Source organism: Neodiprion pinetum, chromosome 4 (genome assembly GCF_021155775.2).
Source record: "Neodiprion pinetum isolate iyNeoPine1 chromosome 4, iyNeoPine1.2, whole genome shotgun sequence".
In the NCBI taxonomy this organism is placed as follows: domain Eukaryota; kingdom Metazoa; phylum Arthropoda; class Insecta; order Hymenoptera; family Diprionidae; genus Neodiprion; species Neodiprion pinetum.
The window spans coordinates 10,201,086-10,222,016 of NC_060235.2; the positions used below are offsets into that span (position 1 = coordinate 10,201,086).

The 20,931-nt window shown below is 36.5% G+C and overlaps 1 protein-coding gene across 3 annotated transcripts in view; it reads left to right on the plus strand.

The window, feature by feature from the left end:
* Positions 1-20,931, plus strand: part of wdb (serine/threonine-protein phosphatase regulatory subunit widerborst) — a 99,960-nt gene that overhangs the window by 67,639 nt on the left and 11,390 nt on the right. For all 3 annotated transcript variants that reach the window (XR_011176853.1, XM_046620305.2, XM_046620304.2), the window contains 4 exons: positions 8,903-9,097; positions 13,974-14,104; positions 14,437-14,554; positions 18,082-18,357. Coding sequence is in view for 2 of the 3 variants with exons in the window: in XM_046620305.2 (XP_046476261.1) it covers positions 8,903-9,097; positions 13,974-14,104; positions 14,437-14,554; positions 18,082-18,357 (720 nt within the window). In the remaining variant the exon portion in view is untranslated. The remainder of the gene's footprint in view (positions 1-8,902; positions 9,098-13,973; positions 14,105-14,436; positions 14,555-18,081; positions 18,358-20,931) is intronic.

Genomic DNA, 20,931 nt, shown 5'->3' on the forward strand with positions numbered 1-20,931 from the left:
TACCTAGAAAACAACCCTGCAAAAATATTCACCGCACAAAATAACATCAAAGAAATGATTTTTTTACACGAAACCTCGGACGGCCGTGTTGGACGATTTAAAAGCTTCAGAATCCCTTCGGTGACATTTTTGAAATCACAACCTTTAGTCTAGAACAGAAATAAAATACCTTCAAAAAACATGACAGGTGATTCATATTTATAGCAAAATTTTCAACGAATTACGAGAAAACAGGATATAGAACTTCAATTTTTGATCTGACCACCCTCGGTCCCTTCTGTTCCGATTAGTGATTTGCAGGTACGAAATTACCCTTGAAATTCATCGCAGCGGATTCTTATTTATGGCTAACTTTGTATCAATACTTGCGGCAACTGTCAGGGACTGTACGTGGATTTTGATCTTGTTTCGGATGTGAATCAATTCTCCTCCTCGTAAATGTCTAGATATAGAAATTGTTTATTCAAACTTTTCAATTTCCTTAAAAACCGATCAGTTGATCGTTTTTCTGCAAGACCAGATACATATTTATCAATTACCGCATACAATTTGAGTATATTTAATGAAGTTTGATTTAATTTTAATGAATCATAATGTAATTTTACTGCTCCAACTTAACTTATTTCTTAATCAATTTTATTTTAGATATAAATAGGGCACATTTTGGTGTAATTGTGTCTTATATCTTCGCAATTGCAGCAACTGCACGCGGTAGTTGGACGATTGTGTAATTTGAAGTGCTCTTGCTCGTTATACATCAGCAAATGCTGATAAATTTCATTTTTAGGTGGTGCTATTGGTATGACAGTTGGTTTCTCCGATTCCACCTCTGTTAAATTATCGAATTAATTCCTAGGTTTGGGGCTAGGTTCATCTTTTCGTGTGGTGCGGCGTAACAAACATTTGGTGATAAAATCCCATATTGCAAATACAATATATAATATACTACAAGCGTACACGTTATGTAGTGCATAATTAGGAAATGAAGTATCCTCGCCGAGTTTAGCCCACGTGGAATCAACAATTAATTGTGATACAGATACTCCTTGCCAGCCCTTGCAAGGCTGAAACTAGCAGCCAGATTAGCAACCATACGTTCTAATGTTCATTCGAATAAGATAATGAAGTCCGAAAATTAAAGCTTTGTAAAATACCTTGAACCCCTAATACTTTTATATAATTGTGAATATGAAACTGAAGTAAATTTTTCTATTTCCAAAAAGCTTAACATGTTTGGCTGCTAACTCTGGCTACTAGCTTCAGCTTCATCAGTCCTTGCTTGCTTTCGAGTATTTTGTCCCATCGTATCCCTTGCTTGTGCTCAGAATAGCTGTGCTTAGAATAGCAGGACGTTCCGCTGGAAACATAATCTTATCGCGAAGTTTATTAAGACCTTCCATTGAATAATTTCACTTGTTGCTAAGGAACCAGGGTGGGAGTATTTCCAAGCCGACAGGTTTACCGGTTGCATGATAATTGGGTTTCCATTCTTGGTTGGGTACGGTGAAAATTTGTAATATGATACACGAATGATATAAACGGATTGCAATTGAACTGAAGAAACATGAGTTTTCAGAAATATAAACAAAATAGTTCTAAAAAAGAAAATCACCTGTCATTGGTGACAGGATTTTTCATGGGACAAGGTTTGCTATAATCGTGCTTGCTGATTGAATACACTGTTGGCGTATTCAGCTGACAACACTTTTTGCTGCATCTCCCTGCACTAGTGACAAATTTTTTACCGTTCTGTCAGAGGCCGCATCTTTTTTGGACAAATAATTGTCAAAGTTCCATATTGCAACAAATGCCCACAGAAAGCAAGTCCAAAGCGGTGCTGGCGGCGACAGTGTAGCAAGACTCTGTTCACTCAAGTTCTTGGTCAATCTACTTTTCCTGCCGTAAATCCAAAAAAATACTATTGTGTACGCAATGAAGACAAAAAATAAAAAATGAACATGAGAAAGAAAGTGTTGTCCAGCTTATAAAATTGTATACATTTTTTTTTAAATACTTCTACTTTGTTTTATGGCTTAAAATTATTGTTTTGTGACGCACAACTTTCTTAAGTTGATGAAAAAAATTCAAAATAGGTGTTTTTTTTTTGGCTCGAATAGGGAGTTCATTAATTTTTTTTAAACAGACTGGTTGATCCGAAAAATTTTTAGAAAATTAGGAACACGTTTTTTTTATAGGTTGAATGAGATGAAAAATAATTAAACAGATTGTAGATGATCAGGGTCAAATGCCGCCGAGTTGGCGTGGAATACCTCATATATATATAGACCGGTGATCAGGTATAACGGAATGCGATTATAAATCGCTGTATAAAACGGTGGGCGGTCGGGTTGCCAGATGGCCCCGCATATGAGTATCGTACTAACCTAAGAAAATTTACCGTACAATTAACGTACACGTGATACAAATATGATCGTAATGTGGCCTTACTTCATTGAAAAATATCATACAATATCACCTTATCTTTCTAAAAAATGTAATTAAAAATTATAGTCTGAAAAATTGAAAATTTTTAGCGGATTTTGAAAATAATTCTGTTACGCCAATGAAAGTGCGTGTCAAAGAGCGTTTTATTACAGCTATATCAACCTGGAAACACCACATTCCGTGGCGGTTCCAGCTTGATATAGCTCTTTCTTACCGATTAGCAGTAATCTTGCGCGTGAAGATAACAGACTTATAATGAGTAATCGTACTTTTTAAATTATTTGTAATGATCATTGACTTGATTAGGATTTTTGTTCATTCACCGCTTAGAAAAAAAAAAAAAAAAAAAAAAAACCAATTCTAAATCCACATCTGGCTTAACCGATAAAACGAAGTTGATCGTTCGTTTTAAACCCCGAATTAACGAAGAAGAGCGTCGGTATCAAAGCCATGGAAACGAAAATTCACGGCGTATAATACTTAATACTCAGCAAGCCAATGAATATAAGCAGCGCATTACATTTAAGATAGCAAGCGTTAGTATCGAAATCAAACTCAAAGCAACAGTAATCGAGAATGATGAGCGTCACTCATCACTCATGAATATACACGGGCTCGAGCATTGGCATGAGGCCCCGAGGAGGCCCGGTAATCGTCGATGATGGTTATATAACATTCGGCGTTACCGACGATCGATAACTCATGGGCGATAGCTGAAACAATCATAGACATGATGGTCATGACGGAAAACGGCTATCCGCACGCCACGTTTATCTCTACAAGTTCTCTTACCTTCACTGTTAGCTAATGCAAAAAAAAAACGTGCATGCTTATAATTACTTCATTGTGTTGTATATTTTCACTACAGAAAAACTTAATAAACTCTTTATAGTCGATAAAAAGTTGAATTTTGTGAGTTACGCGCTGCGGCCGACGACTCGGAAAATTGTGAAAATCATGAAAAAAATTAGAAATATTCCTTTTTTCATCCCCGAAATAGCGGTATGAGTTTTATCCGGAACGCAAGAATATGCTTGTGAACAAGTCTGTTAAGTAATTCAAACGTTCGACAACTATCAAATCGTTGTATTTCGCGAGCTTATAACTGACTTTCACATATATCAACAAATTTCTATGTGTACTTGAGTATTAACACTACTTAACGTATGCCAGAACCTGAGAATCGAAGTTCTTATCATGGAGACTAGAGTACAGGAGTCCAATCTCTGTATTGAAGATGTGTCCGCGAAATCATGAGAAATAAGGGTTCCGCTACAGCGGCGCTGTCGTCACTCTGGACCGATAGCTATATGTATATTAAATATAATAGTCTTCATGATGCCGCACATATTTACGTTTATTATAATTATTACATGTTGGTCACTATATCACTGTATTACTAAAGTTATAGGACAAAACGTCCGGAGCGACGCTGGTGATAGAACCGTGCACTATTAAATCTTGGGGTTTCGCGGACGCCTTTTCCGCCTCTCCGCTTTAGAGATTGGACTCCTGTACTCTAATCTTCATGGTTCTTATGATGGGGGCCCAAGACCCTTTTTCATGCCTAGATTTCGATATTCATTAGGTGAAACCTGCAACTAACTTCAGCGTCATGAATTTTCCTAGTGTAAAATTTCACCGATTGACCTATTCGCGCCAGTGTTTTGTTGTGGGCGATATAGTTTTGAATTTTATCCAAGTGTTGTGAAATGTTAAACAACCAAAATGCTATCGCAGTCGTTTTAGCGGCAAGCATGTTCATACTGTCACTGTGTGTATACGTGTTTTATAATGTTTGCAGTTTGTCCCTTGTGCTCTGCTCTTTGCTACTTTACCGAAATAGTAATTTTACCTGTGTTGGCAACACTGCTAGTAACTTCGTACAGGAGTGTGTAGAGGTTGGCAACGAGGTAGAGTGGTGAGAGTAGAGAGGAACGGACAAGTGTTGTCGACCGGTGGTTTGCCACGAAAGACCGATGTTATAAAGGTCGAGAATAATACTTAGAGCTATTTTTCTTGTCAGTTTTGTTACGTTTAGTGTTTCTAATAATAAACCTTAACATTCATAGTCATCGAGCTACAAACTGAGAGAACCATAATAACCTACCCGATCCGATACCAAAGCAATCCGCTAACACTTGTGTTTCCATACATAATTATTGTCCCGGTGCAGCAGAACAGTAGAAGAACAGAGCGGTACAGTGCAAGCTGAAAACGGTATTAGCTGTTAACGGAACATTTTATGATAATTTTTGGCATTACTTTCAATTAAATTGCGATTTGCAACCGCTATTTCACCCAAAACAGGTTTGTATAAGTAATCATTTTGTCACAAAATATTTGAAAAGTAATCTCTCGTCTTCGAGAATTCATCCTGGAAAATTCCAGTTTGTAATACGGTAGTGTCAAAATAATAAAAGATGTGTATGAGGTTGAGTCCTAAACACAACCTAAGAATGAAAGTCGATACCATAAGCTATCTTTTTATTACTGAGAAGTGTGTGACACTAACGAGTCGTTTTCGAAGAAATATGCTAGTAGTGCTCGCGAGAACAACAGTATTATAGTGTTAGTGAATACTTCAAACTTCATCTACCGAGATATGGTGAAAGTTGACGGTTGAGCGACTTACTGAGCATGCGCGAGCTTTGTCGTTATTACACGCAGGTTGGCCATCCCAAGTTACAGTTGTCAAACGCGGCTGGTGATGGAGGTTTAGTAGGCGTGCAATTTTTTTAGAATACGCAGATATCAAATAATTGACGTAGTGACGATTCGAGACGCCTTGGCAAACTGGCCTATGATTGTTACGAGTAATCGTAACAATATAATCTCAGTTCGGTACTAGATGCAGAAAAGTTTGATACCCATACCCCGTTTCGAGTAATTTGATTCCCGTACCTCATAGACAAAAATACTGTCGCTGTACACCTGAGTAAAGTCGATTCTGAACCTAATTTTAGCGAATCAGAAGTAACGTTGCCAGCACTACCGTCTAGCTAACGTTTATTCAATAACACACACCGTATCTGTTCGATGTTAGAGGCTGCTGGATTCAACCTTAGTTTTTACCTTCTTAAACGAGGGAATTCAGAATCGACTTTACGCAGGTGTACGATCTCACTTTAATTATCGTACGCATGCGCAATCTGTCATTCAGCCTAGTAATTTTTACCATTTTCTATCGGTAGTAATCTACGATCTCAGTCTCACTAAGTGGTATTCCAGTTTTACTACCAGTGTTGTTAAATTGCTCTAAGCATTGCCGCTTATACATACGGGAATTGTTGACGTTAACTCTTCCTTACGAGGAATTGTTATTCTGTTGTGAATTGCATCATACTTCCGTGGACATGCCAACAAGAAATCCTACTTCCATTAAAAAATTCCACTGAAAAAGTTATTGTTATCTTGCTGTATTTGCTGCAGTTTCACTCCATATCGAAGTTCTACGTGAATTGAAAAGTGAGGTTATCTACCGACTGGATTGTCGTATTAGCTAAGAACGACTGTGCAGGCATGACGAGTATTAATTCAATCATCTGTAATTTCATGCAATTGGCACACTCGTCATTAAGACATTTACTGGAACATTATTATGCGGTAGTATCTAAAAGAAAAATCTCGTTTACTTTTACTCACCGCCCCCCCCCCCCCCCCCCCCCCCAATATTATCAAAAAATGAACAAAGGAAACGCTCCCTACATAAGTACATAACCTATAAACGACAACAACTAGAATGCGAGACGCGATATAATTCCCTAGGTATTTTTATATTGCTAAGGTTGGCTGAACAGATCTAAATATACTTATATAGTTTTACGCATTCTCGTTCCAGTTTAGTTACGCCATTCCCGTTGGTCAAGTAGAATAGCATAACTAAACCCGATTGGTTGATCTGGGTGTAAGAGACCGTTTACACACACTTTTAAAACCAGCTTAACAACACCAGAATAGCAGCGCCGTGTAACATACTCACTTGCTTCATATGGACGGTCGCATGCTGCGTCGCGCACAAAAACGTTACACATGTTTACCCTTGTTTTCGCCAACGCCGCTAGTAGGAAGACTTAAAATATTCACTGATCTGTATACTATCTGGATAGAGTATTCCATGAGACGGTATTATTCCTACCTAACGGCTCAATCAGCGCCACCGCACGGAGACAGCGTGCTAAGTCTCATTCTAACGCGCTTGCGTTTCGACCACGTATGATCTCTCTATCTAATAAAAAAGTTCTGAACAAATGAACTGGCAAAAAAGATTATAATAACAATAGTATGAAAAAGATTATAATAACAATAGTATGAAAAAGATTATAATAACAATAGTATACGCATGAAGTTGGCGGTGGGATGACATGCCGAAAACAAAACAAAAAGCATCTAGAAAAAAAAAAACTTCCTTTGACAGCTGTCATCGGCTGTTTATGACAGTCTCTGACAAATATTTTTATAGGTATCTGTTTCTGACACGCAAAAAATAAACATGCAAACGAGAATTATCAAGATGATTCCCGACGGGAATTGTCTTTTTCGCGCGCTGGCGTATTGTGTGTACGGCACTCAAGATCGACACGCAGAGGTGAGACTAAGTATCGTTTCAAATATATCATACTGGCAAACATGTCAGCAGAAGTAATGAAACAGAACTCGAGGAGAGTTATATCAGAGAAGAAATAGGTTTCTTTGGATCCTGCAAATCCTTGATCCGGTTAACCACTAAGTAAGGGCCTTCCCAGTTTCTTTGTAGTTTCGGACACCGTCCTTTCTGTCTTCGAGGTTGAAAGAGCCAGACAGAATCTCCGGGATTAAATTTTATATCCCTGGCTCAAATATCATAACGAGTTTTTAATTTGTCTGAAGCCATAGAAATTCTACTTATAGCAAAGCTATGAATTTCTTCTACTATGGGGAAAATAATAACTATAGCAAAATAAGTCGCCAAATGCAATTGGGGTTGCATGGCATCGGGGATTTTGTACATGATATTGGATTCGTTTACGAAAACAATCTGAGCAGACGTGCATAGGGAGTCAATAGCAATGTCGGGTTGATCGGAAACAACCGATCAACAGTTGCAGACCTGTCCTCAAATCAGCACAAATAAATTCACCTGTATAACAGACACTGTATAAGGAAATAGTGAGGCGCGTAGCGCCGAGACTTCGGCGGCGAGCGAAGCGAGCGCCGACGTGGGGTTGGCGCGCGAAGCGCGCAGGGGCGAAGCCCTTGGTAGTATATTAAATTTTCGTTCCAATTTCCCGCAAATTCGGCATTACGCGTCTGTTTCCAGACCGGATAAGGTTTGTTTTCAAGTGCCAGCTCAAAAACCTTATCCGGTCTGAAAACAGACGCGTAATGCTGAATTTGCGGGCAAATGGAACGAAAAATCGAATACGCGGCTCGCGCCGTAATATACTATTTTTGGTCGCGCCAACTCGCGGACTTTGAAATAGGGGGACGAAGCACTAGGTTTATCGAGTGAATCAAACGAAAACGAGGAAGTTACGTTTGCGCCACCTATGTTAAGCCTTTCGTTGATGGGAACTACTGATGTAAATAGACTCGTAACCTCCACGTAATAGTTGTATACGAACTTGGTCTGCATAATCAGGAACTGCTTCAATTTTATTTTATGAGCAATTAGCAATTAGTATCACAAACGCTTCCTCATTCAGGCGCTTGAAAATTGACGCAAACATACTTGCCCTTACCGCTGAACTATCATATAACTGAAACGTACGCCTGCGATTCCACGGTACAGAGGAGCAGCGAGCCGACAGAGATAGCGTCATAATGTAGTTTTATCTCTGTCTTACGGCGTTGCGCATGCGCTTGTGACGGTATCGTAAAGCACCTGCAAAAAGGTAAACCATCACCAGTATCTAGTGAATCTTGAAGTTTTTTTTTTCAATATTGAGATTCGCTGATTATGGTATTAATCTCTTGCCTCGCACTATGTTAAGTTCATATTTCGTCTACTCGATAGTCTACATATAGTGTGCTGTACGTGCGAGTTTCTCCTGTTCCGTCTTCCGTTTCACTCTGAGTGCCTATCTCAGCACCTTGTGCTCCGTCCCCTTATTTCAAAGGTTTCAAAGTCCGTGCGCAAGCGCATTTAGGTGGTACCTTGCCTCTCTGAACAGGCGCTGGTTAACTAATAGAACATTAACGTCATTTTAAGTCTCGGCCCACAGAGATTCTCTGTCCAGATAATATACGAATCAGTGAAAAATTTCTTGATAAAGTCACACGGCTTAGCTAGGTCACGGTATCACCTCTTATGCTTACACCCAGCTCTTAATTTGCAGTGAATCCTCCTGATATTGGTTATTTACCAGGGAATTACTTTCAATCCGCATGCACGTCATTTCTGTATCATCTGCTTCATCGAACATGAAAAGAGAAAAATCATCTAATAAGCTTCTTATCATTCTTTTAATAATTGCAGATCTCGGCAAATTTATTCCGCACGCTACCACCTAGTGAAAATCCAGACTTCGATCCAGAGGAGGATGATCCGACCCTAGAGGCAAGCTGGCCTCATCTTCAGTTGGTTTACGAGTTCTTTCTACGTTTTCTCGAGTCCTCCGACTTCCAGCCAACTATCGGCAAGAAAGTTATCGACCAAAAATTTGTTTTACAGGTCAGTGAAATTATAAAAATTTTAACTGCATTTACTAATAAGTCCTATCTGATTCGAATAATCAAACTTTTTTCATATCACACACAAACAACCAAGTGCGTTATGTAACTTTATTGCTATTAGAAATGTTCGAGTCCAAGCTTGTGATTTGAAGCACAACAATGTACGATAAAAATGAAGGTATACAGCTATCTTTGCAAAGCGTGTTTCTGCGATTTTCATGTTCAGATTGAACAAGACCTATTAGATGCCTATTAGTCCAGTCAAATGAGATATGAATGCTATTTTTTGACGAACAGTCTGAGTGATTTTTGTGTAGATAGATGTGTCCGCGACTAACACACCCTGAATTTGTCTATTATCAAAACTGACGGATTTGACGTCTGAATTAAATAAAAAATGGAGAACCGGGATTTTACGTCGCATCTTTATTTCTACAGGTTTCTCGGCAAAGGTATTGAACAAATGTTGGTCGTCTTACTGTTCTTTACAAAAAAAAAAAAATTATTTAACAATCTTTGATATCTTCGTTGTTTACTTGCAAAATTGGAAAAACTAACGGAAATCACGATTATATTTATTGCGTTTCCTCCTCTCAATTTCGAATTTATGACTTTCGATCCCACTGTGCGAGTAATCCGATCTACGGTCAAAATTATCAAACAAATTATACCTAGATAACTTTTATTCTTTAGTAACAATGTGTTTTTAAATATAAATCTTTCTGTTGCCTTAGTAATCGGCCCTTCTTCTCGCATGGTGCAGATATTCGAAAAGTTTTTTTTAAGGCGGTTCGACCGTGGCATCCGAACTCCTAAAAACGTACCTATAAGCGCTTCTGATGACTCGGTCCCGAAATATAGTTGCCAATATTAGCGGTAGAATACTCGTCCTATTAAAACTATTTCGAATGTGAAAAACTTTGAATTCTGAGAGAAGCCTTTGATAGCTGGATTTCAGAAATATTCATCTGCGAGGATCCCTTTTTCGCAATGAACAAGTTGTTCAGGTAGGAGTGGAAAAAATTATTCGTTCCAAACAAAAGTACCCTCATGTGTATAGTTGAAGAAAATAACGGGAAAACGGACATTTTTTTCACTATAAAACTTGAAAAATTCGTTTTGTGATTTGAATATAAATGCTGTGATCTTTAAAAAAGAATTCTGAGAGTTTTTTAGTTTGGCAATTACGTTACGTTATATTAGTTTATACGAAAAATGTTTATCTTGCGAAAAATGACCCTTTAATTATAAAAAAACAAATTCTATATTCCGTTATCGAAGATCGAAAACAACTTTTTTAATTTTTCTCTACGACACAAGATGAAAGGGGCGATTTATATAAAGCTTTCCAAATCAAATGAAATGGCGGATTTCTGTGACATCTTTCGACTTTTTGTCTGTTCTTCATAATTACGGGTCCGTACTGTAAGGGTTGATCTTGATTTATTTAAATTCTTCAAATTAAGTGTTTCCCTGCAGGAAACTGCAGGAAAAGAGGAACACGTCTAGGTTTTTGTGATAAAAAATACCCATGTCAACTATATTTTTTACTATAAATTTGGCAGATTTCATTCTGCACACAATGGTTTTCACGGTTGCTAGAGTAAATTCCGCATTTTATAATAGTTATTTTCGTGGCAAGTGTACATAAACTAGGAACTTTTTGATGAGTGTAAAGTGCTGTACTAGCCAAATGCGAGTGCAAAACTCACACGAGTCAAGAAATCCCTATATGCGCAAATGACACAAATCCTATTTCCTATGCTACCTCCAGTCAAAAAGTAGCCGAATTGTTGACAGAAGTAGAGCAGAAAGGATATTTCACTAAACAACCTGATGTGTCACTCCTTACCTCCGCAAAGCTCCCCCCTCGCTTCCACTTGCTCCAAAAAATTTGAAAAAATCGTAGATTAAAGAGCTACTTCTGAACTCTGCAATGCCGCAAACCGCAATTTTTTAACTCGTTGCCGTTACGAGAAAATCAATTTTGAAAAGCGCGAGGGGGGAGGGGGCAGCTTACCGGAATGTGAACATTTTTTCTTTTTTAATATTATTATGACCACGTGAGAAATAGAAGCTCCTGATATACGTTGGAAACAATGTCGTGGAACAACCCCTATGAATATATCCAGGCCCAATAGCGACGAGAAAACAAAAAAAATTCAAAATGATGAGTACGGCATATTGAGTGATTTCAGAGCTTTTTAATACCGGTGGTGATAATTTTTGATTTTTAATCCTTAAGGACAAACAAAAAAAAAAAAAAAAAACGACCCTCAAAATTCATGGCAGCGAATTCTTTTCTACGTCAAAATGTTCAGCGATTTAATAGCTAACAGGATATGCATAATTCGATTTCTGAACTATATCCACTTCAGCTGACTTACCGATTGAAGTGTTCGTGGGGTACGATAGGTTTTATGTCTTCTAAACCATACTTAATTTGTTACCTCCAGCGCATATTCGTTGCCAACAAACATGTAAACCAGATTTTTCTCTGGATTCGAATAAATCATCTACCTTGTGAGTGTACGTAGAAATTGATTTAATGTTCGTCCGTAATTTGTTTAAATACCAATAAAATTCTCGTTTTATTTTCAAGGACCACACACATATTCATTCATTGTCATTCTACTAACCTTACGTTATAACTGATTAACAGTTTGATTTCAACTGAGTATCGGATATGGCGTGCTTAATATTTTTACGGTACCTCAGTAAAACTTTTACCGAGCTTGTTGACTTTTCTTTCAACATACTTAAACTAATATTCAGATATTTTGCATTCCTTCAAGAGTATATACGAGTCAACTGTTGAAGAAGTGGGTGAATTTTGGGAACATATATCTCGACGACCAACCATTCAATTCGATTGGAGTTTGTTCGATTCTGACTCATTATTTCGTACGGAGGTTTATAAGAAAATAATTAATATAATACAAAAATAACACAGCTTGCTACAGTGTTTTTACAATATCCATTATTATCATTTTTAAGGTGACGGAAAATATAGTTTTCGAGCTCGTTACAGGAAATTTACAATATAAAAGAATATTTTTTGTTCTCGTCATCATTTGTGCTTCTAGCTACTATTCTTGTTGTTTCGTGTCTCATTATTTTTATTCTTATTATAGTTATCACTGTTTCTTGTCGCTGTTCCTTATTATTGTTATAGGTCCTTGTTATTACGCTCACTTTTTACTACTGTCTCTTTCATTATCATTGGTTTTGGCTAGTGTTTAAGGTGGTATATACGCGTTGATGGCTGGAAAAGTGGGTGAATTTTGAGATCTTGCATCTCGTCAACCAATTATTTAATTCGATAGGGTTTTTTTTTCTATTTAAAAGTATGCAGGTCGAGCGTCATTTGTATATTTTTTATAATTATAATCAATCAATAAGAAGGATTTTTATTGACAATAAAGTCAACCATTATACCCACGATTCCAAGTTGCCAGTTAAACTGAACCAAAAAACAATCCAAATGGATTCTTCAAATCCAATACGTAATGCTCGTTGCCACGATCCCACTTTTTTAAAAATTATTACTTTGTTTCTCCTAGATTCATTGCCAACTCGGAACCGTGGGAACCACAAAACATGTCACCGTGCGAAATGGTTGACGTTATGGTCAATCATGATGCTCCTCATTAATTGATGCTAATGGAAAAAAAATTTTAACGATCCTCGATCTACAAACATTTTATTTTGGATAATTAATTATAATTATATTAATTATATAATTAATTGGATAATTGGTTGTCAAGATACAACTTCCTAAAATTTTTCTACTTTTCCAGCATCCAACTCGTACATACCCCCTTAATAGCTATTGAAAGTCAGTAGTTGATGCGTTTTACGTATCGTAATTCGATTTTTCAATAACGGCAGGGTACGCTTGAACATGCCAATCCACATACAGTTTAAAAAAAAAAAAAAAATTTAAAATCAAATTATGCATATCCTTTTAGCTCTTAAATCTCTGAACATTTTACCGTAAAAAAGAAATGTTGCAATGAATTTTAAAGGTAGTTTTCTGATGATCTAAAACAAATCGAAGCAGGGGGCGGTTAAGGGGGTGTTGCTTCAAAAACAAATCTCACATATCATGTTAGCTCTTAAATCGCTAAACGTTTCACCATAAAAAAGGCTTCACTGCGATGAATCTTAAGGGTAGGTTTATTTTTTTTTGTTTGTCCTTAAGGGTTGAAAGTAAAAATTTTTACCGCAGACATTTTAAAGCTCTTAAATCACGCAACATTCCAGTACCTACTCATCATTTTGAATTTTTTTTTTGTTTTGTTTTCTCGTCGCGATCGGGCGTGGATATATCTATAGGGGTTGTTTCTACGACATTGTTTCCAACCGTATCCAAGGAGCTTCTAATTCTTACGTGGTCAAAATAATATTTAAAAAAAAATTTTACCATGGGGGGGCTAGATTTTCGGTAGGCTGCTGCTGCTGCTGCTGCCCCCCTTCCCTCCCCCCCCCACACTTTTTCAAAATTGATTTTCTCGTAACGGAAACGAGCTGAAAAATCGGGGTTTGCGGCATTGCAGAACTCACAAATAGCTCTTTAATTTATGCTTTTAATTCAAATTTTTTTTCAGCCAGTTCTGGTGGCGTCAGTCATCACGAATCAACCTTTTTACTGTGCTCTTGATAAAATAGTACAAGTTTCTTGATGCATTAACATTTATACTTGAATAAAATTCAAATATCAAAATTTCTAATCGAAAATATTTTTAATTACAGCACAAAGGTATGAGGGACATTATGGGATATTAATTGGCACTTTTGTATTTTGTGATATTATGTATGTTTTTGATTAAATGAACATGTAAAAAATTGATCATTGTGTATTTCTGATTTAGTTATTGGACTTGTTTGACTCGGAAGACCCTAGGGAACGAGACTTTCTGAAGACTGTCCTACATCGTATTTACGGGAAGTTCCTCGGCCTTCGAGCCTTCATCCGAAAACAAATCAACAACATTTTCTTGAGGTGCGTTCCTAATTTTTGTTACAAGCTGCGAGTTATTCTCATCTTTTTGTCCGATTTGGAGAAATTTTATATTTTTAGCCTTATATAAATATTATTTAGTTAGACTATAACGTAATGCCAAGAAATTTGAGAATTTCAATTTTTTTACTCTTGTGGTCATTTGAAGAAACATATTGTGCACAGGTACATATGCCCGCAGTGATTCTGAGAGGCTTAGTCTGCATTGCCAACTTAATCGACGGATCCAAAAAATTAGCCTTCTCAGAATCACGCGGGCATGTGTAGGACTATTCGTAATCGATATGACGAACTAATAATTTATGATATCACAGGTTCGTTTACGAGACAGAACATTTCAACGGGGTTGGAGAATTGCTCGAAATACTGGGAAGCATTATTAACGGATTTGCTCTACCTCTCAAAGTAGAACACAAGCAATTCTTGGTCAAGGTAAACTCAATATTATTCTTATCTGTCATTCAATGATTGTACTACATATACCAATATACAATCAGTCAAGAGGCTATTTAAAAATTCGGTTCGAATTTGGGTTCACTTGCGTCTTACTCATAAAAGTTTATTTTGCCTAAGACGATACGATAGTCAATCTTTACCGAAGACTGCATAATGGGTCCCCTATTTTCCTAAAAGTAACCTATTTTTTTTTTCTTCCCCTACAAGCGTTCTAAAACGGAAGGCTTCCCTTAAATATACCCTGAAAGAGTTTTACTGTTACCTTTTTTTCATAAATTAAAATGGACTGAAAAAATCAATTTGATGTATTTTACATTCCAAATTTTACGTGTTCACGTGTTAATATTACCCAAAAAAAAAGTATTCACGCCCAATTTCAGTCTATTTGGTCAGTATTGTGGAAAATGTTGGAACTCTAATACCCGCTATTTCCATCAAGCTTTCGCCTACTTTCCCTAAATTTAAATTTTTTTGAAATTTAACTAATTACCCTGGAACAGCTACATAAGATGAATAAATCCAATTATTTATAGAGAATAGATTTGAACTAACACCCAAAATTCGACTGAAATCGAGAGAAATTCATCGATTTCGCATCTTGAAGTGTGGGCGTATCACCTGTATTGATTATTATCTAAGCCTATGCGTCGCTGCAACCAAAAAACCCGTATTTAATGCAATTCTACATGCAAAACCATACGCATACTGTGAACGTCTGTGTATCTTCCACTGTGTTCTACGCACTATTGCAAGTCACGTGATAAAAAGTCTACACTGCGAGAAAAAATTCATTGAATCAACGAAATGCGTGCTCACGGGCGGCGAAGTAAATATTGGTATCAATTCAAAATCTGTCGGTGTAACAAAAATTAGTTGAAATCAACTAAACATTTTAATAAATTTGAAACGATTTTATCACTCAAGAATGGAACAATGTTTAAATAAGATACTATTTACTCACTTCGTTAGCTATTTAACAAATTTCTCTTGTAGTTACATATTTGTTTAATTGATAAACAGTTATTCGAGGCTACTTTCACATGCGACGAATTAAGCAGGTCAACGATTAAGATTTTTCAGCTAAATAACGCAACGAAAATATCAAATTTCCAGCGTTATTTACAACATTAGTTTTTAGCAACTTGCATATAAAAATTGACAGTTCTGTTGCTAGGAACAGGACCTGCTCACTTTGGTTGTCCCCAGAAAATGTTTATGTTTTTGACTCGGTGAAATCAATAATACGTTAATTTTTTTGAAAAGCAATTTTTCTGTAAGTTTTTTTTATGTTGAAGATTATGTGAAAGTTGAAAAAAATGCTACAAATTCTACGAAGATTTGAGAATTTTTAAAGAAAAAAAATAGCAAGAAATCTCTTTGTTTTCACGAATATACTGTAGAAGTGTGAGCTTGCATGCCGCGTGGAAGTACTCGAGCACATTACCGACAACTTCGCCCACAAATGAGCAGTGACAAACCAAACGTTGTTAATTTAGTTTGTCCTGTCTTGTTTTCAATGATGAAAAAATTTGAAAAAATTTAAGCATTCAAAAACTGAAACTAATAGACAATACTGCTTCTGTACACAAGTTTGGTATTGTTGCTTTTGGTATGCGTGTCGAACTCTATTTTTCTTTAGACTTGTAATGCATGGTCCACGCCATTTGTAAGTGCTGCAGGTGGTCTTTCGTAAACACGAGTGAGTTTTAGATGGTTCGTAAACGACGACTTTCCATGAAAGCGTGTCGAAACATATAGTCAACGCGTTGTTTATCTCGTGAGTTTTGTAAATTTGTTACCTTTGACATTTTCTGGCAAACAACTATAAAAACAATGTCCGTCTATGGTTTATCACAACAAAGCTATGGATTATTGATGAAGCAATTGCATTAAATTATTATTATTATTATTAGAATTATTTCCTACATAAATCTGCTTTAATAACTATTAAACATTCAGAATTATGTGTTATTATATGTCACTGAATATGTTCATTTGTTGTTATTGTTCAGATCTGAAACCATCCCGCAGCATTTTTTAATTATCTATAGAGGCAATGTTTATCGTAATACTATTATTTGTATACCTACGATAATTCAAGAAAAGAGAAATTGCTCGCCTTTTTTTTTGGCTCAAGTAATACAAAAAATAAGATTGAAGAGATATCAAATTTTAAGATTCGCAGTAAACCTCGTTCTGTATCGTACAATATTTTATACTAGTCAATCATTTTTTAATGGATATATGACATTCGATCCATGATGGACCCACGCATCAGCACTCACAATTACTTTTTTAAGCCAATTGGCACTAATGCGTCGAGGTATTCAAAGTAATTAAACCAGCTTATCTTCAATTTACACTCAAACGTTACAAAAAAGGTAAGTTTAATAAGCAATAAACGGGTGTTCTCACTTTATTAACACGTTATTCTGAAATTGAAAACTTATTATACTGAGAAATTGTTGGTGCCAATATTTGCTTTATTGCACATCTATAGTTATAATAAAATGTAAGAAATTAGAGTTAATCGATTATTCGAAATAGTCTTAAAAAAAAATCACATAGTGACTATAAAATGTGAAGTTAATATCTTTTATACAATGCAAGCAGGTTGTACGCCCTTTGTTTCACGCGTTTTGCATCCACTAAATACCCGTTTCTATGCTGGTAGTGTGCGTCTGCGTATGCGTATACGGGCAGTACGGAGAAGACAACTTTCAGCTCCTATACACACGATTCCTTATCTAACAGGATTATGTCACGCGTTTTTTTCACAAAGCACGAAATCGAGGTTAGGGTCGCGTAATGTTAGATTTATTTGTAACTGCGCATGAACGGTGTGTAGAAAAGACTACTTTTAGTCCTAGGAGGCAACAAAGAGACAACGGTCTTTTTGGTTTGCGTATTCGCAATATTCGTCTTTGATTCGCACAAGTATGCTCACCTACAACTGATATTGAAAACTTACGCTCGGTCCGAAAAGATCGAGTTTGCCTCCTTGTTACACAGTATACTATTTTTCGAATGACTTATAAGAATGTTAAATTTTTACTTTGAACGAATTACAGTATTTTTAGAAATTCGAATAACAAAAATTGGTAGAGTGCCTCAGAAAGAGCGAAATAGAGTTTTGCATTTTTCGGTACACCTAAAGGCGTTAGAATCTTTCTAAACTACTATACTAAGAATGGGCCCATTTTTTTTTTTCTTTTTGCCACACATGTACACTTGGCGCGCTGGATTCTGACTGATTCAAGAGCACTTGTATTTGGCTCAAACACAAAACTCAACTGTCAGATGTTTTACATGTCAAATATCTTTTATTAAACGAATCATTTCTAAATTTAAATATTGTAAAAGTAATTTGAAATTATTAAGAACAGAGAGCCTGTGATAATGAATTGTATGTACATATTTATGTGATGCTAAAAGAGATGGTTGTTATTAGCAGAACATCTTCGTCACGTTTTTTTGATAATGTTTCATTCTGTATTTTTCAGGTTTTGTTACCGCTGCATAAAGTAAAGTGTTTATCACTTTATCATGCACAGCTGGCCTACTGTGTAGTACAATTCTTGGAAAAAGATGCAACTTTGACTGAGCCAGTTGTTCGCGGACTTCTCAAGTTCTGGCCTAAGACATGCAGTCAGAAAGAAGTCATGTTCCTCGGTGAGATCGAAGAGATTCTGGATGTTATAGAACCTAGCCAATTTGTGAAAATACAGGAGCCACTATTCAGACAGATTGCACGTTGTGTGTCTTCGCCGCATTTCCAGGTTAACATCAATATTAAATACTTGTACTTAATTGTTCATCCTGTTAACGCATCATGAATTATTTTTTCAAATTACCTACATTGCATGATAGAAATGCACCAGCTATTGCTATAGACTTACGTTCATCTATTCACAGTTTGTTTATTCGGTATAGGCACAGGGTAAAGTTACAGGCAGTAATACAATATCGTGAATTCATTTGCAGCCAACAATATGAGTAACCACAATAATGGCTCAACTACCAGAGTTAAACAGTCAAAGTTTTCAGTTTGATATCAGAAATTACTACTGCCCGTGAATCTCTACTTTAATAAACACCCTATGGATTGTACCTAACCAAATAGACAAACTATATGCATGCCTACAAAATTCCTAATCTCCTCAGAAGTCCAGTAAAGGTAAAGACTAATGGTGATGGTATGGTATGGTATGAAATGACTAGATTCGATCCGAATAAAGTATAAACTAAAGTAGCTCTATTAAAAGGTAATTTTCCTCCAAATAAAATTTTGTGAAAAAAAACAAAAAACAGAGTGTTACAGCAATGTTGATGCAGTATAACTGACAATCAAATGTTATTACATTGCTGCCACAAGTATTACACGTCCACAAGTTCTGTGCTGTTGGGGAATGCAACCATCATTGGGTTTTATTTTTTTTCTCAAATTCGAAGGAACACTCAGTAATATATATCAGGAAATTGTTGACGGACTTCGAGCTCTTTGAACAATTTTTGTAGTACCTCATTGAATCTCTTCAAGGGTATGTAGCACTCTCACATTCACCGACCAAGTAAACTCATTCTTATTTTTCGTTCATTCGATAAGCAGATGAACGGGAATGGTTTAAATTTCGATAATGGGCAAATTATACATATCCTGAAATTTATCCAAAAAATTGGTAATTTTCTAATATGTGTTACTATTATTGCATGTCCCGCATTTTAGGAGTAATAAAGTTCATAGTTATGAGTAGTATTTTTTTCCTGACCTAAATAACTCGTGAAGTCTCGTTTATACGTTTTTTACCTGTACGTTTTTTCGTTTGTTCGTTAAATTCCTTTTAGTCCCGGCAATTTCTACTTGTAGAGTACATAAAGAAGTTTCATTTGCATATTTCATTTGTACTAGTTTATAAGTCTTTCGTACCTATACGTCATTCATTCCGGTCCATAGCGCTCTCTTATTTCTTTATGTCACCATTAAGGTAAAAATTCGAAATTTTTTGTTTCTTTTTTTTTTCTTTCCATTTTCTGACAGATGCATGTTTCAAGAATGCTCTCTCCAAATTTCTTGAAGACATTCGTCAAATTGGCGAAGATAAAGCATTTTCTGTGAAACAATTTCAAGCGCGCGACTACGGAATTTAAACTCCATTTTTTGGAAACTGCGGCTAATATTGCCTCCATACTTTTCAACTACGGTTACATGGGCCTCGTGAACGTATTAAAGGTATTAAATTTAAAAATTGGTGAGTTGATAAACTTTGTTCTCATGTATGAATTATCCATCACTCAAACGTGGAACGCATTTTTCTTAAAACTACATTTATAAACTTGTTTGACAGTACATAAAAAAAAAACATGCGTCCAATTTGCATGGACCAAGTCGTAAATCATATGAAAAGCCAGTCTCTATGACACCACGTACGGACTTTTTTTTATTACAGACCCCATTTTGTTTTAAACCATTCAATTTATCCATAAATTTTGTAAAAAAAATTTAGTGCCGCGCCATTTTGTTAATTTTGGAGGCATTGACTTTTCCCTACGTGGTGGTACAGTCGAAAGTATCTAGTTTCTGAACATATTTTTTAACTAACCCTTTGCTTTAATCGCTGTCAACGGCGAGCAACAATGTCGCCGTACTGCACTTTAGTGGGGAGGGCGTAAACCAAAAAAAAAATGATAAATTATAATGCACATTTTTTTATAAACTCTTCAACATGTATTAATTGACCACGCAAATCAGTACATTCGTTCTCCTTCATCGTTTGCTTAAGAAAAATAACGAAAATACACCCACTTTTTCTGCCATTACCGTGATATGGTCTTAATCACAATTGATGTCACAGTTAAGACTTGTATTTTAACATTTCATGCGTCTATTTATATTTCTGTATTGTATTTGTGATAATAAGAGGTGGTTTGGCATTCGGTCCAGTTCGACCATTGTGCCCGAGCTTATTAGGGCACCCTAGTAAGTAGACATGAGGTCCACTAGCTTAGCGAATTGAAGCAGCCTACCCTCATCCCTATCTCCTAAATCTTCTTCTCGCCGATGTAGTCTATCACAAGGGCTTGTCTGTGTGGGTCCTTGAGTCCATTGCACTGTGCGATCAGGTAAAAGGGGTCTCTTGCTCCTCCCTACAACTCATGCAGACTCCCAGTTCTGAGACCCATATGCATGGGGTGCTTGTCGGTGTACCAGTGACCGGTTATGATACCCATCAGCGTTCTCAGGTCAATTTTGTCAAAATTAGTGAGCATGACACCTAGCTAGTGAGATGGCTCTTGAACGAGAGCCTTGATGTGTGCCATACCCGGTGCTCTGGCTCAGAAGTCTGCAAAACAAG